This window comes from Octopus bimaculoides, chromosome 7 (genome assembly GCF_046866305.1).
Source record: "Octopus bimaculoides isolate indiv1 chromosome 7, ASM4686630v1, whole genome shotgun sequence".
Taxonomy (NCBI): Eukaryota; Metazoa; Mollusca; class Cephalopoda; order Octopoda; family Octopodidae; genus Octopus; species Octopus bimaculoides.
Window position 1 is genome coordinate 24476787 of NC_142934.1, and position 25982 is coordinate 24502768.

General features: G+C 35.1%; 3 protein-coding genes across 9 annotated transcripts in view; 2 read left to right on the forward strand and 1 right to left on the reverse strand.

Annotated features, from left to right (window-relative positions):
- LOC106881327 (uncharacterized) overlaps positions 1–13739 on the reverse strand; it is a 34753-nt gene extending 21014 nt beyond the window's left edge. Inside the window, exons 1-3 of one of the 4 annotated variants that reach the window (XR_016242735.1) lie at positions 13059–13739; positions 11401–11503; positions 8802–9915 (exon numbers count right to left, since the gene is read on the reverse strand). The gene's annotated coding sequence lies outside the window, so the exon portion shown is untranslated. Of the gene's footprint in view, positions 1–8801; positions 9916–11400; positions 11504–12686; positions 12753–13058 lie in introns of those variants that run through there. The other 3 variants (XR_016242736.1, XM_089355851.1, XM_089355852.1) reach the window with 3 other exon arrangements.
- LOC128248341 (uncharacterized) overlaps positions 1–20768 on the forward strand; it is a 29170-nt gene extending 8402 nt beyond the window's left edge. Inside the window, exons 1-2 of one of the 2 annotated variants that reach the window (XM_052969352.2) lie at positions 13799–13913; positions 18224–20768. In XM_052969352.2, the coding sequence (XP_052825312.1) occupies positions 18860–20293 (1434 nt within the window). In that variant the 5' untranslated portion in view covers positions 13799–13913; positions 18224–18859 and the 3' untranslated portion in view covers positions 20294–20768. Of the gene's footprint in view, positions 1–13798; positions 13914–18223 lie in introns of those variants that run through there. The other variant, XM_089355847.1, reaches the window with a different exon arrangement.
- On the forward strand, positions 3189–8557 carry LOC106881332 (uncharacterized). 3 transcript variants are annotated; one of them, XM_014931683.3, is made up of 2 exons: positions 3189–4029; positions 6714–8557. In XM_014931683.3, exon 2 carries the CDS (start codon positions 7135–7137, stop codon positions 8347–8349), a length of 1215 nt encoding a protein of 404 aa, XP_014787169.1. In that variant the 5' UTR covers positions 3189–4029; positions 6714–7134; the 3' UTR covers positions 8350–8557. The 3 variants fall into 3 exon arrangements, with proteins under 3 accessions (XP_014787169.1, XP_089211983.1, XP_014787168.1); XM_089355857.1 differs by having other exon boundaries at positions 3189–3926; positions 6112–8557; XM_014931682.3 differs by having other exon boundaries at positions 3189–3926.
- Positions 20769–25982: the final 5214 nt, after the last annotated feature.

Sequence of the window (25982 nt, forward strand, 5' to 3'; positions counted from 1 at the left end):
TATAGGAACAAAAGGGTTTAAAAAATAATTGCGGATGTAGAAGAGTGCTTGCCTTATTACCTCTGGTTTACCCAGTTACCATGCTGTTACCTACAAAATCCTCATGGTTACAGCTTAGTGGGAGGTCATGGTTCATGCACTCTCATTATTATTCTTTAGTGTCTTATATTCCCTCCATGTTTTTCAACAATTGAATACATGTTGATATAACTTATAAGATTTGTATTTGAACATCTGACATTATGAAATTGAACAGAATGCTTGCAAAACATTATTTATTGACAACAATGAACAATAAAATACAAAAGCAACATAAGTCACTTTCTCTTCAATTCATGGGAGTAAAGAACTGAGAATCCATGCACTCAGCCACAGAGAAATTGACTTTGTGGTGATGGTGAATCTTCACCATTCAAAGTTAAGGACTCAGTTATATAACCTACTGAATTAATGTGTAAGTGGCTGAGTATTCCACAGACATATGAACCTTAGATGTAATTCTCAGTCAGAATCAGCAAGGCACAGTATTAACAAAGCTGTACATTCTAAATTACACGTACAATCCACCCAGTGGGTTTTTATAAATTTCTGTCTACCCAATTTCACTCAAAAAGTATGGGTCAATCCAAGGCTATAAAAAATGGCATTTGCCCAAGATGCCACCCAGTGGATCAAACCCAGGACCCAGTAGTTGCAAAGTGAACTTCTTAACCATTTGGTTACATTGCACCCAGAGCCACTACCATCCTCTAACTTCTGATTGTCCATTCTTTAGTATACTATAAATGCTGTTTAAATATAAGAGTGGTAGTTGATAATGAGCTGTGAATAATGGATGAAGCATAATGATGGCAGAAACACATGTCCTGCAATTCAATAACATCATTCATAGCCCAATATCTATAAAGGGAATTTCTCTCCAGTTTCTTTCCAGTTTCATGTTTGAATGCACAAATGTGTTAAATATGATGATATACACCTATCATCCATATAAATTGGTTTTGTTAAGAGAACTGAATGAAATATGCATAATTATATCAAATTAACAATATTTCATTGTTAGAAACTTGGCAAAGGATAGCTATAGTTAAATGTCTTTATTGTAAAGATCAAATTGACTGAGTCTTGAAGTTTTACCTATTGGTATGTTCATCTACTCAACTTGATTGTTGCAAAAAGTTTAAGTCTACTCTCAATATAGTCACACTATTAGTAAATGTTCTGTTATTATTCTTAAAAGTGCTTTAAAATAAATGACATTATTTTAACATTTAATTGTAAATTATATCAGTAGACATTGAACATACAAAACATGAAGATTGAGAGAAGGAATAGACTATACACATATCTCCATCACTTGCAATTTATGATGAAGGAATTCTAAAGTAGTGAGCTGGCAGAATCATTAGAATATCAGTAAAAATGCTTTGTGATATTTTAAAAATGTTCTGAGTTCAAATCCTACCAAGGCCCACTTAGCCTTTTACCCTTCTGAGGTCAATAAAAAATATAGTGTAAGTACTGTGGTCGATGGTACCAATAACCATTTTCCTTTAAAAATTGTTGACCTTATGCTTAAATTAGAAGCCATTATTAATAAGTTCTCCTAAATGGTGGATACAATGAATGCTTCCATGACAAGCTACTGACAAAGTAGATTTATTTTACTACAGGATAGAACCTGCTTTGATATCTTGTGAATTTCAGTTTATTATATCACTTTTTTAATGATTAGCTAAAGAAGCATGCTTTTTTCAATTGATTCTGTGAGTTTATATTTCAACATTGTACAATATTTTATATATTGTTATTATATTTTATTTCTCTCACTCAATTTGAAAATTATGGAATTGTAAGCAGTGATGTAGCATGGGAAAGGCCACAGAGGCAGTTTCCTGGATGCAAAATTTCAAAAGAAAAAAAAATGAAGTAATAAGAAATAAAAAATAGCACTCTCCCCAACAGTACTTGTTTTGCCACTGGTACTAGCAACACATACTATACCACTATTTGTAAACTAAGACTTTTGTAACTTCTCTGTTACTTTGACCACCTGCAAGTAAGTATAGTTTAAGAATAATCATAATATATTTAAATTATACTTAGTCTCTTCAGGTTTCCAGCATATGGTTAAATAATTGCCATCAACTTCTGTTTCATTTTGTTATGTGGGCACTTATATGAGAAATAGAAGCTAAATATCCCTCATAACACTCTTATCATGTTAAATAAAGATTTGAAAAAGATATTGTTCTGCTACATTTAAGATGGCATATTAGCACATGTAGCATCGAGGCTCACAGTTGACCTACTTTAATTACCAAACATAAATATACAGCCAAATATTAAGTCCACCTCTTTGGTTAATCCAGTGCTAACAAAGAGCATGGTCTGTTATGAAGACCTATCAGCCTCTCTTTCGGTCATTTAAGAGTAGATGTGTGAAGGTAGAACTTTTATTATCTTTTACTATATCTTTCTCCCAAACAGTACAGTGATGAAACAAAACTACTATTTTTCTTATATTATCTGTCTTGACCCTTCCACAACCAGAGAAAGATCAAGAGGTCAACTTATTCACATTAATTTCTGAGCACAGAAGCGAGAAAATAATAGGTTTAAGATTTGCTTGATAATGTTGAGAAAAGTGGATTTGGTTACAACTCCACTTAGCTATAGTTACAGTATACTGTAGCTGTTTGCTATATCACACATCTTCCCAGATAATTTGCTGGAGGCAAAGGATCGATACTAGGAAAACTTACAGGAACGTTAACTATGTGAAAATTGAAAAACGTTTAAAATTGTGAATGAAAAGTATTAAGTTGTAGATAGATGTGATGCAAAGCCAAGAAAAACAGTGCATATCAGGAGACAGAATCTGAGGTGATGTATATGGAACAGGTATCTATTCAAGTGAGTCTGAATAGTTCAATATTGCTCTGTGTGTATTGTATGCAGATTGGCTTTGTCTTCAGGCAGCATTAAGTGAGTATGCACGTGATTCAGTAATGAGAACAGTGCAGCTGCAGACTTTCTGAGACAAGAAAGTGCATTCCCAATCCATGCTATAATTTTAAAATGAGCTGAGTAGGTACAGACATGGAAAAACAAGTCAATGAAGACACGTGCATGTGTGTAACTGAGTGTAGGCATGCACACATGTATGTATGAACGTTGTAGTGAAAAGATTAGATAATCCGCGAAAAATTAAGTAAATCTGCGAAAACTGCTAACATTCAAAAGAAAACATGCAGCCCTTGTTGAGAAAAGTGGATTTGGTTTCGAATAGGCTTTTCTATACTGTAGCTGTTCGCTAGTTATGTTGTTCAAAAGTTGCAGGTAGCATAAATTAAATTGAAATAAACGTGCGCTTTGTTCTAATTGCGTCTAACAACACATTTACGATTCATAGCCTAAACATATCTGGAATTTTCGGCACTACTTAAACACAGACGTCCCAATGCATCTATGTAACGATATGAAGAGGAGGTAATTTAGTTTTACCAAAACTACTATTAAAAGTGTTAGGGTTATGTGAAGTCACAGTAGTTTTGGTAAAAGTATATTACCTCCCCGTTATATCGTTACGTAGATGCTTCGGCACCTCTGTATTTAAGTTGTACCGAATTTTCTCCTGCAATATTTTTTTAGGGGGAAAAAACAATGTTAATCATTGACTAATACTTATCTTTTTTTTTTCTTCACTGCCACAATTATTTTATAGTACACTTTCTAGTGTTTTCCACGGGAAAAAATGTTGACACTAACTTTTTTGTCGATAGTACGAAAGTACGGCTGATGATTTGATGCAGTGTATCAAATTTGGTCTTTCTTTTCTGTGTTATTGAAATTTATCCGATGGTCACGAAGAAAACATGATCGCTTCATCTCCCAGTATTATTGCACTAAATTATGAGAAAACAGTAAGTTATCTGACGTCAATAGCTAATCATTTGAATATTTTGTTTTAGTATTTCTCGTGTAAACATCTCTGTTGTAACAACCCACAATATGTACGCATTAACGGTGAGGAATTATTTACATCCTTATTTAATTTCTATTCAAATGTAAACGTTAGTGATATCCAATTTTGAAAACTATTTGCGGACACGAAGTATTCTAATTATAACAGATGACCAACTTTCTGACGTTATTTTGAAGGCTGATAAATTGCTTATCACTAAGACACCTGTCACCTCATTTTCTTCATCTTTACATCTGCTTTCTATGCAGGCATGGATCATACAGGTATAAGTGATCCAAGTTCTTGTTCAGAGTTAGTATCTACACAGATCAGAAGACCACATCTCATTCATATATTCAAGTCTTGAAATTGTTGTCCCAGTTGGACACCCTTCCCTAACACCTGCCACTTTACAGAAAGTATTTGACACATTGTATCATGGTTGTAGTTCTAGAACTGTCATGTCTTTGACATGATTGAGCAGTCCTCTCTACAGTACATTGCTTATTGATAAGGAGATTGAATAGAAATATATATCTGGGTTGCATGATGGGTTACCAGTAAAGATGAGTGGTGGTAAGAGAGAGCAAGTAATGGATAGTGATAAAGGTAGACAATGGTTAGTGCAAGTGGTAGATGTCAATAAAGAGTGGCATGAGGGTAAGAGAAAGAGAGTGTGAAAGTGCAATGTGTAGCAATGAATCAAAATTTAACAACGATGTACACATTATTAATCCTGATGGGATCAATAATCATCTCTAGATATGGGTTTAATTTGTCCAATCATTGACCTTGATTTACTGTTCCAACTACCAGTATATTAAATAGATAGTCCATCTTGCTGCATTTAAGGGCGCTTTCATTTGATCAAGATTACTTTATAAAAGAATGTACAGCTAACTTTTTCTAGATACCTTTTTTTGTCCATCTTGAAAGAGTATTTTTAAATAAAAATGTTTATACATATAGGCGCAGGAGTGGCTGTGTGGTAAGTAGCTTGCTTACCAACCACATGGTTCCAGGTTCAGTCCCACTGCGTGGCACCTTGGGCAAGTGTCTTCTACTATAGCCTTGGGCCGGCCAAAGCCTTGTGAGTGGATTTGGTAGACAGAAACTGAAAGAAGCCCGTCGTATATATGTATATGTATATATATATGTGTGTTTGTGTGTCTGTGCTTGTCGCCCCAACATCACTTGACAACCGATGCTGGTGTGTTTACGTCCCCGTAACTTAGCAGTTCGGCAAAAGAGACCGATAGAATAAGTACTAGGCTTCCAAAGAATAAGTCCTGGGGTCGATTTGCTCGACTAAAGGCAGTGTCCCTGCATGGCCACAGTCAAATGACTGAAACAAGTAAAAGAGTAAAAGAGAGAGTATACAAAAGGGATTAGTGGTCAATGAGAAATTGAGGGTATGAAAGACAAGATGGTCGTCTATCTGTGGTTCAGGACTGTCCCACATTATAAGGGTGAGTTTTGGGTGGAAAGCATAGAGGGAAGAAAACATGAAAGAGGGGAAAATAGATGGGAGTGGTAGAAGTTCTTCCTCCAAGGGTGACTATTATATTACTTTCTCCACTACCACTCTCTTACAACTTATTTTCTTTATACTTCACTCTGTCTCATCACCTTGTCTAAAATCATCATATTCTCTCCTATTCTCCTTCAATTATTGGGGCTTCTTCAGGCCCTCTAATCTAGCAAGTTGCAGGGCAGCCTCACTTGTGGTGATGCTATGGAAAAAAAAAAAACACCCAACACATTCTGTTAAGGGGTTGGCATTAGGAAGGGCATTTAATTATCAAAGCCATGTTTTAGTGCCTCCTTATCTCAGTGAAATGTTGAACATTATTAAGGATCCCTAACATAAGTCAGAAATGACTAAGCCCTATTTCATCACACCAATCTGTATGAAATATAGGACATATATTAAGGGTATTTAAGATGATTTAATGATTATTTCAGAAACCCCTTTATTTCTTTAAATTGTCTTCAGTTGTGTCAAACTCTTGATAAATCAATAAGTTTCTCTCAGCTAAATAATTAGTTCATATCAATCAGTAAATTAATTACTCTTCTTTGTAACTATGTTTCAGTATTAACTCTCATTATTACTTTATTTTCTCACACTGTTGCTACTGAAGCTAGGACCATACAACCTACAACCTGAGAACTATTGGAAGGGGTAGACCTAGGAAAGCATGGGGCAAAGTGGTGAGAAGGGATCTTCAGACGTTGAGCCTCACAGGAGATGACAAGGGACTGAGACTTCTGGCACTTTACTGTGCTTGAGGAGACACAGCAAGTTAAGTAAAATCATGGCTGTCCTTGCATTCAGGCATGACCCCTACATCCCTTTTCAGCCGAGTAATCCTAATCTGGTGGGCTCATGGGTGCTGGTGTCACATAAAAAGTACCCATGCTGGTGCCAGGTAAAAGTGTCTATGCCAGTTTTGCATAAAGGTACCCAGTACACTTTGTAAAGTGGTTGGTGTTAGAAAGGGCGTCCAGCCATAGAAACCATGTTAAAACAGACATGGAATCAGGGCAGCTCTTCAGCCGGCCAGTTCCTGTCAAACTGTCCTACCCATGCCAGCATGGAAAACGCATGTTAAATGATGATGTCAATTGTTCATACTTCTGTATATATTTCTATTCTTCTTTGTTATGCAGTATTTTTGACAGATTGCCTCCTTTTTAGTAAGCTTTATGTTTACTTTTCATTGTCCTATATTCTTTATTCCAGGTTTTGTGGTGACATTGAAATGGTAATTGTAGACTCAAGATATATCAAGAAATATGTTAGATTTTGAAAACAGAAAATTGATATTATCAAAAAGCCAGAGAAATGTAAATTAAGGTTATAAACAGGTTACAGCATAGACAAGACAACTGTTTTGGTATGTGTGTATTTGGATGAATCTTGGGAAATAGAGTCAGTTTACTTTCTGGCTTTTAACTCCAAGATTGAACTCTAGGCGAAAAAAAGCTGTCCTAATACAATATCTTGAAATTGTTTCCTGTAACAAAAGAATTTACAGGCTTCATCAAGCATCACTTTTTGCCTCAAGAAAAAAAAATAACATTGTTACTTCAGTGTTTATTTGGAAGTATCAGAAAAATTAATCAAATTTTAAAAAATTTTCTTGCAAAATATAAAGAAATTTATGGAGGTGAAACTTTATGTGAATCAGGTTTGTGATCAAACACAGCCTGAATCTAATGACATATCTCATCAAATATGTGTAGATCCACAGAAGAAATCATATCTCTTAAACATCAATAAGAAAACATTCACACAATCAAATGCCATATTGAAACAAAAGATGCTTCAGAAATGTTGGAAGAGGAAATATGTTTACAGTAAAACAATTGCTAAACTCTCTAAGAGTACTTTAACAAGTCAGAAAGTTTGTAAATGCTCAGTATGTGGTAAAATATTCTCTCAAAATTGTCACATGACTAAACACAAGTGTATACAGAGAAGCAAGAAAAAACACCATTGTGATATCTGTGGCAGAACCTTCTCTGAGAGCAGTACTTTGACTAATCATAAACGTATTCATACTGGTGAAAAGCCATACCACTGTGATATTTGCAGTAGAACATTCACTCAGTATGGTCATTTGAGTAGACATAAATATACTCACTCAGGTGAGAAACCATATAACTGTGATATCTGTGGGAAATCATTCTCTCAGAGTGATAAATTAGCTATTCACAAACGTATTCACACAGGTGAAAAACCCTATCAGTGTGGTATTTGTGCTAAAACATTTTCTCGAAGTTCTGATTTGAATAGGCACAAGTACATTCACACAAATGAGAAGCCATACAGCTGTGATGTCTGTGGGAAAACCTTCTCTGGGAGAAGTAATATGACTAACCACCAACGTACTCACACAGGTGAGAAACCATACTACTGTGAAATCTGTGGAAAAACATTCTCTAGTAAATTATCTACACACAAACGAATCCATACAGGTGAAAAACCATACAACTGTGATATATGTGGAAAAAAATTCTCTCAGAATGGTCATTTAACTCAGCATTTACGTGTTCACACAGGTGAGAAACCATACCACTGTGATATTTGTGGTAAAACATTTTCTCAAAGTAGTCATTTAACACTTCATGTACGTGGTCACACAGGCGAGAAACCATATAGTTGTGATATTTGTGGTAAAACATTTTATGATAATCAGAGTTTAACTCGTCATATACCTGTTCACACAGGTGAAAAACCATATCATTGTGATAGCTGTGATAAAAGTTTCTCTAAGAAAAAGATTTTGACTAATCACAAGCAAAAAACACATAAAAAGCAAACCATAAAACAAGAGAATAAGTTGGAAGAATTTGTACAAATTATTACTTCATGAAGTATAAGACATTTTATACAATAGAACTGTATTGAAAGTGGAGGAAGGTAGACAAGAGTCGTATGTTCATTCAACCATAACATTTTTCTTCCAGAACTTTCTTCAACACAGTACTGGAACTGAATGTAAATTTACATATGTTTATGTAACTAGCTTACAGAGGCTTTATGTAAATAATAAAGTTATAATGTTTTATAATCAAACTTTATATAAACCTCTTCATTGATTCAATTTGGTTTAAAATTAATATCTGATCTGATTACACTGACATCTGTCACTATTTTGATGTTAAACAGTTGATAATTGTGACAGTTACTTTTGCCTCTGTGGATTAAAATTCCAATAATCTTGAAAAGCCATTTCATTAGCTCTTTCAGCCAAATATAAGTTTGTGATTTTGGAAGAAGAGTGATTAATTATAAAATTAATTTAAATAGATTCTTTGTAGGTTATTTTGTTCAAATTGTCAAATATATTTCAAAAAACATAAATGAATGATATTTGGAATAGAGCAATGACTTGAAGAAGATGACAGGGAAGTAGAAATCTGATTCAATGGAATTAGTAGCATCTGTTTAGACATAATTATAGCATAGTCACTTGTTTACTCAGACCCTTGGCTCCTCCTAGGGCATAATAATCTCTTTCCATCTACTCTTGTCCTGGGATTTCATCTCCAGTTTCCCCCCAGTTCCATCTTGATCTTCTCACTCTTCTTCAGGTTATATTGCTAGAAGTTCCTTGGGCTTCCTTTTATCCTTGGAGTTACACTTTAATGATTGCCTAGCAACATTGTATTAAACCACTTTGAAGAGTTATCCAATCCAGTGCCACTTTCTTCATAAAATAGGGGGTTTGCTTCCACAAGACTATGTTTCTGATTCACTTGCTTTGAGGACATGACAGCAATATCTTTGTGTGAGGCATTTTCATCTTTGTGTCCACTGTAAAGCTCTAAATCATCTGTTGAAAGTCTTTCTTGTCCTGCTTGAAGCCATCATGTTTCACTCAACCTGAGTATGGCAAGGTTGCATCTCTTGCACTGGCCAAGCATTTGTGCTGTTTTGCCTCTTTCATATGTTGTGATGTTCTGTGAAACAGTTGTGACTTTGCTCATGGCTGTCAGGAAAGGTATCGGCTGTGCAACATCCTTTCAGCTTGAGCTGCAATGCTTCATTCTCTCTTTGCAAGATCCATCTGATCCCCAAGTCTGTGAAACCAGCTTTTGATTCTTCTCTGACATTTCTGTAGTGAGTGTAGGTTTTTTTTTTTTTATGGTGAGGCTGTTAACCCCACACTAAACCTCTAGCCTAGAGGACTGGGGACTACCTTTTGGTCTGGATTTTATCCTTTGACCCTTCTAGTATGATTAAATCTACCAGGAAGTGAAAACTCCCTGCTAGTATAACTCTCAAGGTCATATAAGTGCAAAAACGTACCTAACACAGTAAGGTGACAGTCCATGCGGGTGTATGGGATAGCATCTTGTTAAAAAATGACATGCTACAAGCTGGTGATTAACTTTATACTCAGAGCAGGATCCAAACCAAGCAGTTAGCACCATAACTGAAATAGTTTTATGAAGTGAGAAACATGTTGAAAGGAGCAGAAAGATAAGGGTAACATAAGAGACTACCTAGAGATTAAACTGGATAAATGTCACACATACTATGCTAATAGAATAAAAATAACTGTTTTACATCAATAGAATGTCATGGGTGAAGTGTAAAACAGAAATCCAAGTGGACCACAATAAATGTTCTTGTGAGAAAATTGATTTGATTTTAGTTCTTTCAATTACCTAAATTTTATTTAAAGATCTCATCATTAACTTAACTTACATTATTACGAAAATATGGCTGATGATTTGATACATCAATTAGTTTAGTTTTAAAACGTCAATTCTTTCTTATGGAAGTTTTCCAAATGATTATGTCTTGTAATATCTACACCATTTGAGTGTGAATAGTATAGGATGAATGTAGTTGTAATGCAATCAGTTGAGGCTCTAGCTGGAGTGAACAATACAGAGATGGTTTGTAAATCAGTTGACATAGCAGGAAAAGTTTACAACTTCTTCAAAAATTGTTATGTTAAGATCATGAGGTTTTGGTTTGATGTGCTTCAGATAAATTGTGTGCTAAAAAAGTCCTAATGAACTGAAATTACCCCTCAAAATTTGAGAATCTCAGGAGGAGGAAGTAAAAGATTCAAATCAAGCTTTTTTTTGTGTGTGTGTGTGCTTAGTCATACAAGATTGAGTTTGTAGAACAAAAATTCGAAAAAAAAATCTGAAAATACCAAAATCTAAAATTGTTACAATTGGTGGAATAGTGTGCTTCTATCAGAACTCCTTCAACAAAGAAAGTAGTAAGTTAATTTATCATTGGTATATTGTTAAGTATGTTTCAGTATTTGTAGTGTACAGGACTGGCCCAGCACTACACATTACATAAACAAGATGACTGAGGGTCCCAGAAAAAATATAACATTTTTGGGGATGGCAACACCAGGCTCCAATTAGATTGGAGCCGGGTGTTGCCATCCGGTTTCACCAGTCCTCAGTCAAATCGTCCAACCCATGCTAGCATGGAAAGCGGACGTTAAACGATGATGATGTATTGATAGATCACCTTTTTTCTAGCCAGAACCCCTAATATCCATATGTCAATGAATAATTGCCATAGTTGTATGAACAATGCTTTGGCAGTGTCTCAAAATTGAATCATCACCAGTTAAACTAGAGATACAATGGTGTATGGTATTTTTTATATTCTATGGCTTTTGTCTGTATTCAATAAACCACCATAACTAGGAGGAGGAGATGCTCATTGAGGGATTAACTTAACATGTATACCCTGACATCAGTACTGTTGTAGCAACTGTCAGATGGTAAACAAATCAGTTGAGGTGCAAAACTCTAATTAAGGCAAAGTATTTTACTACACCTCCAAAAATATTTATATAAAATCCACTAAGCTTCAATAGGAGGAAATTGCCGGATAAACCTTTATATTTACATACACACAGAAAGACATCAAAGTTAAAAACCTTAGGTATTCAGAAGAGTGCAGCAAAAAAGTAAACTCAGATTCATCACCCTTGATAAATGTTTCAACAGCCATCGCATATTAGACACCAATCACGGTGGTAACTAGAAAAAGAAAAAAAATTGGTAAAACATTTAACTTCATGAAGACATCATTACCACCTGCTTAATTTTACTAGCGCCACACCAAAAGCTGTGTATAATATGGGAGGTTTTTCTGTCACAACCTGCATATCAGGTTGCACTCCAAAATGACTAAGTTGAAATGCGATCCAGGTAACAAAGAAAGAATATCAGTGGGGAATATTTTGACAAGGTGGCAATAATAAATACTTCAGTGTCAACAGTAGTTATAAATAATTATTAAAACTGAACCTGGAACATAGTTTCACAATTCATTTAACTGATTAGCTTTTGGTTTGACTCCACTTTTCTTTACATTTCCACCTCATACTCATCTTTTGTTTTACTCACATCTACAATAGCTACTCATGTAGCTTCTATAGTCATTTGAATTTTTAGAAATAGCAACTAAATTCCCCTTAGCAAATTGTAAATATCTCTTAGGCAATAGATTTTAATTTCTAGTTTGTGTTTAAACATTTCTTGCCACATGACCACCACACAGAAGAGGCCAAGAAAGAGTGTCAGAGTTGTAAGTGCTACCTTTTGAGGGGAAAAATGAATGAAGTAACTAGTTTTTTTAATGTTATACATAGTCATGTAATTCTTTATGCTCAACAAGGAATTGCAGGAATACTGAAACTGAGTATTGCTTTTCAGTAAGATCTCACCACTAGAGCACCAGTGATCATTTGTCTTAATATATATATATATATTTCGTTTTGGGATTTGGTTTGCAAGATTTTTTATGTGATTTCGTGTGTTGAAGCATATTCTGTTGTGTCTGGGGAGAGTCATTTTCTTATTGTGCCTTAAAATTTAACACACTGACCGTTAAAATTTCCACTTATTTCTTATTTTTACTTTCCTAATATGTGTATCTATCTATCTCTATATATATAGAGAGAGAGAGAAAGTAATAACGACGAAGGGTTTTAAAAAGCATAAAAATAATTGAAAATGAAACAAAATTGAAGGCAAAACACTAAAAACTATTGAAAGTGGGTAGAAATAAACACTACGTGGTAGTGAGTATAGCTGTTTGGTGTGCTATAACCCTGGAAATATTCATTTTTTAAAGAAGGTATTCATTTAACAAATTCCAGAAGGAAGAGGTTTAAATCGTCCTCATAAGTATTTAAAAAAAAACATAATTGTAGCCTACATCATGAAAACGTATGAGAAACGAAACCGAATCGTGTGAATTATTGGAACTCTTATCACCTCAATCCTTTCGAAAACAATTTTGCAACAAATTCGGATATAATCGTAATCTATACCGTATTTGTGGAACATTTCATTAAAAAAAAAATCTATTTTTTAGAAAAGTTATGACGAAACAAAGTCGATAGAAGGGGACACGGTTGTGTATTTACGCTATTCCTAGCTAGCTTTGTGTTTCCTGCATTCATTCAATGTTAAACGAAGCAGGTCTTTATAAACATACAGGGGATTAAAAAAAAACCTGGTCAATAGAAATTTCCCTGATATTTGGAGAAAGAAAGTAAAAACTTAGCATAAATTATTAGCAACTTACTGATTTCAGCAAATTAAAAATTAATTTGAAAATTTTTATTTCTCATGCTGAAGGCAAAATTTAATTTTTGTTAACTGAAACGGTGACAGCAATGGACATCATTGAACCCGCAAATGCAGTTTATTCTACACAATCTTGCTTGATCTATTGGTAGGAGTTTTAAATGTAGAGAAAAATAGGTTAAACATGGGAAAATGCATCAGTAATTTTCAAAATTGAGCTAGTGGAAATAACTCAATCTTATGGCGAATCTAAATGAATGATGTGAATATTGGTACAAGGCCAGGAATTTAGTGGGCAAGTTGATTTCATCAACCTCAGTGCTCAATTGGAACCTATTTTTCGACGACGAAAAGATGAAAGTCGACCTTGGCGGAATTTGAACTCGGAATATAAAGGCGGGCGAAATACCGCTAAGCATTTTGCCCGGTATGCTAACGATTCTGCCAGCTCGCTGCATTAAATTAACTGAATATTGATGTATTAAATGAAGTACGCCCGAAATTCCCAATTGAAATTTCCCTTTATGTTGGGGAAACAAAGTATATCACTAACTGCAATCATTAGAGACATACAAAAAGGATCGGAAGGATGATTTTTAAAGAATTTCATTAAAAAACTACCTATTTCTCTTAGCTAAATTTTATTTACATTATTTCTACACTAACGTGCTTTCGCTATTACGAAAGTGTGGCTGGTAATTCGTTCAGGTTTAAACTACATCGTTTAGTCAGTGCTTTATTATAGTGGAAGTTTACTAAATGATCGTGTCTAAATTGTCTCTTAAGAGCCACAAATCTGCTTATTTCTAAATATTATTGCACCTAACAGTAAGAAAAAGAAATGAAGAAAACAGTAAGTTGTCAGCTTATTATTGAATATGATATTTTAGTATTTGTAATGCAAATATCTCTTTTTGTAACAAATTGCAATATGTATTAATTGCTATGTTTAATCTCCATTTAAAAGTTAAACATCAATTTTAGAAACTACTCACCAGCACTAAGCTTAGTGATATTGAATTATTTGTTATTAATCGTCACATATTGTCACAATATTCTCCATTGCTATTATCTCACTGAATTTTATTTCGACCAAATCAGTTTTAAGTCTGTCGTCTTGCTGCAGACACCAGGATTTGGCGCTTCCTTCGTTTTCAGGACCTTCATCCGAGTAAAAAAGTATTTATCTTGTCAAAAGTAAAGTGTTTTCCCTGAGCGAAAAGTGGAAATGTTATTTAATTTATTGCTTTAACTTTAGATAACATTATCGAAAAGAAAACATTCGTTAGAAATCACTACACTTTGGTCGACAAGAAATTGTGAAGTGTGTGTGATTTATTTAATATCGCGTTTATTAAATTATTGACAGGCATTTGAAATGGCTGTCATTTAAAAGGGTGTTCTTTCGTTTTCATAAACGTCAGATTATTCGTTAATTTCCGTAAAAATTTTTTATTTCTTAACTTTTGTTTTCATGACGTGTGGAAGGTGTCATTTGCTTTGAAGTGAGAGGAGAAAGTGAAAGATGTATGTACGTGTATATAAAAGATTAGTGGATGTACGTGTGTATATGTTTGTGTGTGCGTGCGCACTGTGTTCAGCACACAAACACACGTACACCCATTATCTTTCATATACACGTGCATACCATAAATACATATGCATGCACCTTTTTTGTATGCATGTGCATGTGAGAAAGAGAGAGAGTGGGTGTATGTTCTCATGTATGTATTTTTCTACACAATTGTGTGTATGTATTTATTCTTTTGTTTCAACCCTAAGGCTGTGGCCGTCTAGAGGCACTGTCAGTGTAGTCACTTTTTTAATGGCCAATCCTATGTTGCCTCTTTTTAGTTTCTTACTTTCATATTGGTTCATCTGGGATTTTGGATAGCAAGAAGTCAAGTTGTTTCTTGAAAACATCTACCCCCACTCCATGGTGAGCCCTGAAGGCGTTATAAATAGCTGTGGGTCCTTGAATCCGAAGCTATTGCAGTACATGATCCTCACCTTAAATGGGGCAATTGGGATCTTTGGAATAGTGCAGTGACGTCCAATTTGGGATCTGGTATAACTCGATTCCAAAGTTTGGTGCCAGCCCCTCTAGTACCTTCCACACAAATATAATTGCATACCTTTCCCGTCTTCACTCCAGGGAGTAGAGTTGTAGCTCTTTCAGTCTCTCCCAGTAGCTTAGCTCTTCCATCGATGCAATCTTCCTTGTGTAACATTGCTGAACTGCCTCAAGTTCCACTATTAATCCAACACTGTAAGGTGACCACAGTTAAGAGCAGTGGTCCATAGGACCAGCATAGTTTCTGGTTAGTGATATGCATATTGCTTGGTTACATGTCACTAAGTCTCTCAGGTGCTGTGTTTTGTGTTATTGGGACGTTACGAGGCCCCTGATGTTCAGCAAGAATACTGGTGTGACATATAGGATGTCAGTAGCGGCCACTGGTTTAACATGTGCAGAAGTGTTAGAGGTGGCCACCTTGGATGTTTGGTGAAGCCAGGTCAGCTGCCTTACAATCTTCTGTGCAACCTCCAAAAAAGCCTGTTGTTCAGCAATCACTGTCTGCACTGCATCCACAGTTTCTTTCCTCCTGGGAGCTGTGTGTGGTGGTCTTCAGGCAAGTGAAACAAGTACCACTCACATGGGATTTGAGATGAGCAAATTTGCAGCCTGTCCCAATGTCACCATGCCAGCAGGTACCCTTTACATAGAACTTGCAGACTAGTTTGGTTTCCTTTTTAACAGAGCCATTGCTTTTGCAGGTTCCCTTTCATTTTCCTTGTTAACCCATCTTGAGCCCACATCCATTCTCAGCTCACCAGCCTGCTGGTACGTATTTAGGTGGGCAGTAACTATAAATAAGAACTGATATGGTCCATGACAATCCATACAACCTGTTGTAGCATGGAAAGCAAATGTAAAACAATAATGATGATGACACATGCATACACACACACACACACACACATATATATATATATGGTGTACCCAGTGCAAGCTATGGACATGTAAGAGGTGCAGCAGTATCACTGGAAGATTAACAGAAAAAGTAGTCTTTACATATGTCAGATGTGCAGGTACGCTAAACACCAGGAATGCACAGAAAATAGACTCCCTCAAATGTCAGAGATCATCCTTAGAAGTAGTAAGCAGTTTTTGTTACTTAGGTGACCAAGTTAGCAGTGGTGGTGGTTGTTCTGAAAGCATAGCTGCTTGAATAAGAACGGGCTGGGCAAAGTTTGGAGAGCTACTACCTCTGTTAGTAACATAGAGTCTCTCCATCAGAGTGAGAATGTACAAACAGCTATGCTACATGGCAGTGAGACATGGGCTGTGACTACTGAGGACATGCAAAGGCCTGAAAGAAATGAAGCTAGTATGTTATACTGGATGGGTAATATTAGTGTACATATACGTTAGAGTGTAAGTGATTTGAGAGAAAAACTGGGTATACGAGGCATCAGATGTAATGTGCAAGAGAGAAGATTGTACTGACATGGTCATGTATTGTGTATAGATGGAGACAGCTGCTTCAAGAAGTACCAATCTAATTGTGGAGGAAACTTGCGGAAGGGGCTGCGACAAAGTGGTGAGAAAATATCTTCAGCATTGGGCCCTCACAGAGGGGATGGGAAAGGACCAAGACTTCTGGCAGTTTGCTGTGCTTGAGAAGACATGTCAAGCTAAGTAAAATCATGGTTGTCCTTGCATACAGTCATGACCCTGCTACAGCTGATCAATCCTAATATTGAAGGCTCATGGGTGCTGGTGCCATGTAAAAAGCACCCAGTACACTCTGTAAAATGGTTGGTGTTAGGAAGAGCATCGAACCATAGAAACTATACCACAACAGACATGTAGCCTAAGCAGCTCTTCAGCCTGCCAGCTCCTGTGAAACCATCCAACCCATTCCAGCTTGGAAAACGGATGTTAAATGCTGATGATGATGATGATGATGATATATATATATATATATAATGCAGTGAGAAAAAATCATAAGTAACTGATTAAAATTATTTCCATTATTATGAGCTCATCAGCAAAGCATACACCTAACGATTTGGCAATCTTTAGATTATGGAGTGCTTTGCTGAAATAGTTATTCACAATGTCTTTATACAAATGCATTATAATATGCTTAAATGATACTACTTGCATTGCAACTGTGGCCAAGTTGAAACTGATGCTAATTGTCATTGACAACTGCAGTTTGGCAGAATGATGTTACAAACATTGATCTTTTTGCTGAAACTTTTGCAATCTCTCCAAATGTATGAAATTCCAATGAATAGAATGGGAATATGTGTTAGTAGGTTCCTACAAGAGTGACTTGATCTCCTAAAACTCCAGCTACCAAATGATGCTACAGGCTTTTCTCATTATAGCTGGTTAGTTAATGGTATCTGCTGAATTAATGAGAACTGGTTTCTTAATGTGATTTGTGGTGGTTTCTTTAATATTATCATTACAACTTGATTGAGATTCAGGAATTGTCTCATGATTGAAGAAATTGTATATGTTTCAGCTTTATTATAACCTCATATGTGAAGTATAGGTTATAAGAAGTTCAAAACATTTTACATGCTGTTGATATCCTTGAGTTATTTATTGCCTAAGCATTTCTACTTTTCTACACCAACCACTGTGTAACCTAGTATAAACTTTGTGGTTTCGCCATCATGACATTAGCATATACTGTGAAATCTGTACATTGCTGGTGAGGTGGTAATGGGCTTAAAACTCATTTAAAATAATATGATATTAGTCACTGGATATTGTTGTTCTTTCCTTTTTTTAACCAGTTAATTATTTTTAGGGTTAGCTTTTCTCTTTTCCCCAACATTAAATATGTTAGTACTAACTTAACTTTCATGCTAATGGTATTCTGAGTGTTCATAACCTTACTAAAAACATTCTGTATTTTAATTCCATCAAAAGCTCCTGTTATTACTTTTTATGTATGTGTATCTCATTACTGTTATCCCTGCTTTAAAGTTTTAATAAATGTCCTTCCTATTGTGTCTTTCCTTTATAGACATTTTCTGATTTTTCTTTATTATTCTAACATTTAGTGTCTCTGGTCAAGTCCCTCCTCTCTAATAACTTTTCTGTTACCTTTTCATTGGCTTTCTAATATTCTGTTTCAGGGTTTGTGGTAACATTGAGATGGTGACTGCAGATTCAAGATTTATAAAGAACTTTGTCAGATTTTGAAAACAGAAGACGGACATTATTCAAGAACCCTATTAATTGTTCTTTCATCATCATCATCATTTAACATCTGTTTTCCATACTGGCATGGGTTGGACAGTTTGACAGAGGCTGACTAGGCAGAAGACTGCACCAGGCTTCATTGTTTTGGCAGTGTTTTTATGGCTGGATACCCTTACTAACACCAACCAGCGATATAACCTTGATTTTTTGTGAAATTAAGATTAAAGCTATAAACAGTTTATAATTGAGTTATGGAACATGAAGATTTCATTGGTTTTGTTGGGAAGTCTTTTATATCTGTATAGCTTGAGAACTGGAGTCAGTTTTCAAGTTGCTGATTTTTAATTCCAAGATTGAACTCTAGCAAGAGAAACTGTCCCAATAAAATATCTTAAAACTGTTTCTTTACAATTGAGACATCTACAGACTTTGTCAAGTATCATGTTTTTTTGTTTTCTCAGTAAGAGAAAATACATGGTAAATATTTATTGAAAAGTTTCAGAGAATTTAGTTTCCTTCAGTACACATTTGAAATTAAACAAACATTTTTAGATATTTGTAAGAAAATTATGGAGGATAAACTGGATGAAAGCCAGGCTTCTGAAAAACAACCTGAATCTGATGACATAACTAATCAGGAGTGTGTAGATACACAGAAGAAAGCCTATCATTTTGACATTCGTAAGAAGACATTCTCACAATATAATGTCCTTCTTACAAGCATAAAACTTAAATATTCTAAAATGTGTAACAAAACATCTGCTAAAAATCGTTCATTCTCTAAGGGTGTTCAATCAGATCAGACTGGTTTTGAATGCTTAATCTGTGGTAAAACATTTTCTCGGAGATGTTATCTGAGAAGGCACAAAACTATACACAGAAGTATTAAACCATATCGATGTGACATTTGTGATAAAGCCTTTTCTCAGAGCAGCACTTTGACTAATCATAGACGTATTCATACTGATGAAAAGCCATATCATTGTAAGGTTTGTGGCAGAAGGTTTACACAGAATGGTCATTTGAGTAGACACAAGTATATTCACTCAGGAGAGAAACCACACCGCTGCGACATCTGTGGGAAATCGTTCTCACAGATTGACAGTTTAACTCGTCACAAACTTATTCATACGGGAGAAAAACCATATCAGTGTGGTATTTGTGGTAAAACATTCTCTCGAAGCTCTTATCTGAATGTTCACAAATCAGTTCACACAAATGAAAGGCCACATCGTTGTGATGTCTGTGGTAAAGCATTCTCTGGAAGAAGTACTTTGACTAATCACAAACGTATTCACACTGGGGAAAAACCATACCATTGTGGTATCTGTGGTAAAACTTTCTCTGGAGGTAATAGTTTGACTAGTCACATACAAGGTCACACAGGAAATAAACCATACCACTGTGATATTTGTGGTAAAACATTCTCTAGCAGTAGTAGACTAACTAATCACATACGCATCCACACAGGTGAGAAACCTTACCACTGTAACACCTGTGGTAAAGCATTTTCTCAAAATAGCCATTTAACTCAACATGTACGGGTTCATACAGGTGAGAAGCCACACCACTGTGATATATGTGGTAAAACATTCACTCAAAGAGGTCATTTAACGATTCATATACGTGGGCATACAGGTGAAAGGCCATATAGCTGTGATATTTGTGGTAAAGCTTATGCTGATAATCAAAGTTTAACTCGTCACAAACCTGTTCACACAGGTGACCATCCACATCGTTGTGATGTTTGTGGAAAAGCATTCACTCAGAGCACACATTTAAAAATTCATCTTCGTGGCCACACAGGTGAAAGACCATTTAGTTGTGATATTTGTGGTAAAACATTCTCTGATAATCAGCATTTAACTCGTCACAGACCTGTTCACACAGGTGAGAAACCATATGGTTGCGATATCTGTGATAAAACTTTCTCTATAAAAAGGAGTTTGGCTAATCACAAGAAAAAGGTACATGGAAAACAAACCATAAAACAAGAGAAATAGTTGGAAAAACTTGTATAAATTCATATATTATGACACCACAAAGAAATTCCTGTAAAACAATGCAAGGAAATTTTATATATTACAGAGAATTAATGAAAGCCATGCTTATATAATGTTACCTGAGTTATTTGAGAATATTTTGTAATATCTGAAATTAAATTATAAATCACAGTGTTATAATATCTCGTAATTGTTAATATTGTAAACCAATCAGCTGTATCAAATACCAGCCAGATGGTCGAGATGATTGAACAATTCTTTAATGAAATTATACACACAGATTGATTATTAAAAAAAAAGCTTCACTGTAAGGTTTTCAGGTTATAATTTTTTTTTTTTCAGACAATCATAAGTTGAACATTAATTTTTTTCCCCCAGTTGTACATGTAACAATATTAACATTTATATGGTACAATGTCAGTGTAATTACCAAATGAATTGTAATATTTTATAATTAAACTTTATGTAAATGTGATTCACTTTACTGATTCATTCTGGATTAACTTTAATATCTAATTTGGTTACTCAAAAATTGTTCACTATTTTGATACTATGAACTGTTGAGAGTTGTGTTTTGGGAGTTCAGAGTTGCAATCTAGAAAACAATCTATTTCATCTGTCCTTTCTACTACAGCATGTGTACTTGAAAGAGGGTTGATTTTCTGTAAAAAGAAAGAAGCTCCCTTGCAGATTACTGCAAAGAATATAAAAACAAAATTATAAAGTTAAGAATAGTCATGAACTTAGAATAGACAATGTAAAAGTTAGATGTCCCTGAAAGGAATTAGAAAAATATGTTAGGGATTATAGCATAGCGAAGTATTAGGTACAAATAAAGCATAACATGTTGTAAAAGACTTATTGTACAAGTAGAGCAGGTCCACCCAGCCATGCAGGGGACATTATAACAGTGGAATTGTGAGGTAGAAGGGTTATCAAAGGTGAGAAATTTTGAAGAGATAAAAAGTGTGTAATGCCAAGAAATACCTAGACCCTAGGCTGGATGATACATGCCAGGTGTGCCTTGCTAGAAATTTGTTACTGTTTTACATTAAGGTGAAGTGTTTCAAATTGTATAATAGTATATATATGTGAATTACAATGTCACTGTGGGGAAAGTGTATCCAAAATGATATGAATGTATCAGTGTCATAACTTAAATAAAGAAACTGAAGGTATAGCAAAAGCATAGTTCTATTGATATTAGCTGAAAGTCTAGCTGTAGTGATCAATGTGAGTTTGTTAATAAAACAATTGAAAGGACAAGAAAATGTTATAGTTTCCTCAAAGATTGTTCAGACAATGAGGATAGGGTGGTGTTAAGCTAATTACTTAGTTTATGAGATTATATAGTAAGGTACTTTTGAAAATGACAGGATAGCATCATGTACTGTGAGAAAATACAAATGTCAGTTAACGATGGTTGTAAGTAATCAGGAAAATTACTACAAGAGAGTTAACAGTTGAGAATGTAGTTTGACTTTGTATAAAGACATGAACTCACAGATACTATATATTTCTTGGGATAATTGTTGGAAGTTAGTAACCCGGAACTAAATCAACACCTTGGCTTTTGGTATTTAGAAAATGTCTTTGGTGGGTTAGACTGGTGGACAATGAGAAATTTGGGTATGTACAAAGGTAGAAAAAGTAGTTAAGGGTGTATTTAATGGTGCTATCAATAAGACAAGTAGTTAATAAATCAGTATTGTTGTAGGAGTTAATTAGAAATTAAGTTCCATCATTATTTCTGTTCAGATATGTGTATATGTATGTGTACCATTCTTTACTATAGGCAATTGCCCATACTTGTCTGAAAGTCTCCTAAAAACTTCAGTTGCTGAAACTAGAGAAAATCTTTTAGAGATGTAGCATTTGCTTAATTCTTCATATTACTTAATTCAAATGCTGAGGTAAAAACATTATTCCTTATTCAGTAGCATGAATGTTATATAATTTTCTAACATAAAAGTAAGATAAATATATAAATGAACTGGATTCTTTGAGATGTTATGAATAATTTAAATATACTTGACTTCATTTGCATATGCAGTTGGTCATTTTACATAGAACTGATGCTAAATGTTTTGATGCTTTGAAAAGTTATGCAATTAAAATAAGTGATGTCTGCAGCATTATATACACACACACATACTAGAGCATTACCTGTCATTTTCAAAATATACTTTTGCCCTCATCCACAGATAATATCAGAATATACGACAGACAATAATAATATAACTTTTATCAAATTTCATGGTACGTATACAAAATGATGAAATGATTACAAATTTTCGAAAGAAATGTATTTACTTTAAAATTAGATAAAACAAATTTTTCATTTGTATATTTGCAATAAATACATTGTTTTCTAAATTTTCTCAATACAATAGCAATCCACTTCATCACAAACCTGTCTGCAAAATTTCATAAAAAGAATGTGCATTAATCAGAAAATTATAAGACACTCAACCTGCACCTCTTATGTTAACTCTGTAGTTGTCCTTTACTTTCTGTATACAATGTAAAGTGTAACTGGAGAAATCAACTAACCAATATTTATATCAAATATTATTGTGTATATATATATATATGTGTGTGTGTATCATCATCATCATCAGTTTAATGTCCACTTTTCCATACTTGCATGGTTCAGACAGAGTTCGTTGAGCGAAATTTTGTATGGCTGGATGCCCATCGTGTCACTTGTTTCCAAATAAACTCATATTTTTTCATGGAAGATAAGAAATGAACATCATATAACAGTAATGCTTGGTTTACAACTATTAGTGATGTTCAAGGAAGGAGACACACATCATCATCAGCATTTAACTTTACTGGAAGGGTGAAGGATCCTGTTCGATATCTTGCTTACTAGGACCTTGGTCTTTGCTAAGTTTACTTTAAGACCCTTTGATTCCAGGTTCTGTTTCCACACCTGGAATTTCTTTTCTAATTCTGTTCCAGATTCTGCTATGAGAGCAAGATCATCAGCATATAGTAGTTCCCATGAGCTTCCAGTCTTAAATTCCTGTTATGGCCTGGAGGACAACGATGAATAGGAGGGGGCTGAGGACCAAGCTTTGGTGAATACCTACTTGTTCACTAAATTCATCGCTGTACCAGTGGCCAACTCTTACCTTACCAACAGCACTCCTGTACGTGGCCTGTGCTGCTTTTACAAGCCAATCATCTATCCCTAGCTTCCACTTCCTTAGAGTCCAACATATCACAGATTGAGGTATTCTGTCAAAGGCTTTCTCTAGATCAACAAATGCCAAGTACAACAGCTTGTTCTTAGCTAAATACTCCTCTTGCAGTTGCCTGACTATGACAATATTATCTGTGGTACTTTTCCCTGGATTTCATCTGGTCTAATTCTGTTCCTAATTAATTGGGCTATAACTCTCTCTGCCACTTTCATCACCTGGTCCAGCAATTTGATGCCTCTATAATTACTTCTATTTAAGGCATCTTCTTTGCCCTTGTAACAGCTGACTATGATACTGCTGTGCCAGTCACTAGGGATTATGCCTTCTTGCATAACCAGATTAACTATACAGGTAACTAGACTGTATCCATCTCTATCTGATATCTTAAGCATCTCAGCAGTGGCTCCTGATGGATCAGGGGCCTTTCCTGTCTTCATATTTTTAATTGCATTTTCTATGATGCTGTTGTCAACTAGACTAGCTGGTACCTCTGTTGGATTCACATGAGGAAGATTCCCTTTCTCCCATTCATTCTCTGCATTTAATAGTTTTTCATAGTAGCTCTTCCATGCCACTTTCTTTTCAGGATCACTAAGAGCAAGTGTACCACTGTCTGTACACACTTCTCTCCCACAACATCTTGATTATCTCTCACACACTGTGTAGCAAATCTGGAATACCTCAAGTATCTGATCTTTGTGCTGCAAGACATTGGCAGACTACTTTCCTTCTGCATCTGCCTATCTGAATATACCTGATGGCTAGTTTCTCTTTTAGCTATCTGATATGGTTTTTTGCTACCACCATTCTTCCAGTCTTTCCAACCCCATCTCTTCTCTTTTATAATCTTGTTGACCTCACTCTTCCAGTGCCATGTGACCCTTGATCTAGTGGAAGCTTTGCTCCAACCACAGGTTTAATCTGTCATCTTCAGTACACGCACACACACACAGACTTCTTTCAGTTTCTGCCAGCCAAATCCAATCACAAGGTTTTGGTTAGCCCTAGGCTATAGCAGAAGACACTTGCCCAAGGTACCATGCTGTGAGAATGAATCTAAAAGCAAGTGGTTGAGAAGCAGACTTCTTGACCAAACAGCCATGCCTGTGTGTGTAAATTTATATTCATATTAAATGTGTATTATATTTAATATTTCACTCAGTCATTGCTGTTGGCTTCAAGAAGCCAAGCTGCTATCTCTTATTCAACCTATGGACAAGTAATGGAAGTGAGCACAAAAAAATATATACTATTTATAGTCTTCTCTTCTATTCCTCATCAAATTCATTTTACTGCATTTGTTATTTCAATCAAATACAGTTAGCTGAAATTTATTAGTGTTTAGGTATAACAGATGAAATAAAATGTAGAGATGGACATTCAGAAGCCTCCAGCGAATTTTGATAAAGCTGTCATTACCCTATCTCAGTAACATCTTTTGACAGCTAAACACAGTCCACCTCTACCAACATCATGAAGAAAGCATCATTCTCCACTGCATGGCCTTTGTTTCATGGTGGCTCAGAAGCTTTTTAATCACACAGCCAGAAATCCTTTCTACTATAGGCACAAGGCCTGAAATTTTAGGGGAGCAGGAAAGTTGATTACATCAACCTCAGTCCACAACTGGTATTTGTTTTATCAACCCTGAAAGGATGTAAGGCAAAGTCAACCTCTGTGAAATTTGAACTCAGAACATGGACAAAATGCCACTAAGCATTTTGCCTAGTAGGTAACGATTCTGCCAGCTCACCACTTTGAAACCATCACATATCTACCTCATTAATGTTCGGTGAAGGCAGGTGTTGAACTCACAATTGTAAGTTTGTGGTTTCAATTCCCAAACTGGATAGAGCATAGTGTTCTTGAGCAAAACACTTCATTTTACATTGCTTCAATCTACTCTATTCAAAATAAGCACCAGCAGCATCTGGAGTTTAATCCTGCAGCAGACTGATGCCCTTTGAGGGCAGGGTAAGGGGTATTATATCTGCCCAGTCATTTTAAAGCTATGGATACAGGGATAAGTTCTAGTCTAATGTACTTCTAGATTTGTGACAAATTCTATTTACTTTTTTTTTTAACTTCTCCATATTAACATTTCTGATAGCCTGTTCACATTTGTAAACCGGCAAGACATTAAATTAATTAAAAATAGATCAACTAGAAATATAAATAATATAACCCTTTTGTTACCTTATTTTTGTTGAAATATACCACCTTTCAATTCATTTTGAAAATTATGAAGAATTAAGTAAAATAATTTTATCAATATTAAGTTGATATTTGAAACATAATTTAAAATTTTGATATAAAGTTTAATTGAGATCTCTTTTAAAGTGGAAATTTGTATCACAGAACTAGGGGTAGTCTTGAGTGGAATGATATCAAAAGGGTTAAGGAAAGGGTAATTTATTAATCAGGAAACAGTATACAAACTCCATTGTTGACAGGTTTTGACCAGTTTAACCCTCTAG

What these genes read in the sequence shown, in the direction of transcription:
- LOC106881332 (XM_014931683.3), top strand. Translation starts at nt 7,135, where the DNA reads ATGGAGGTGAAACTTTATGTGAATCAGGTTTGTGATCAAACACAGCCT.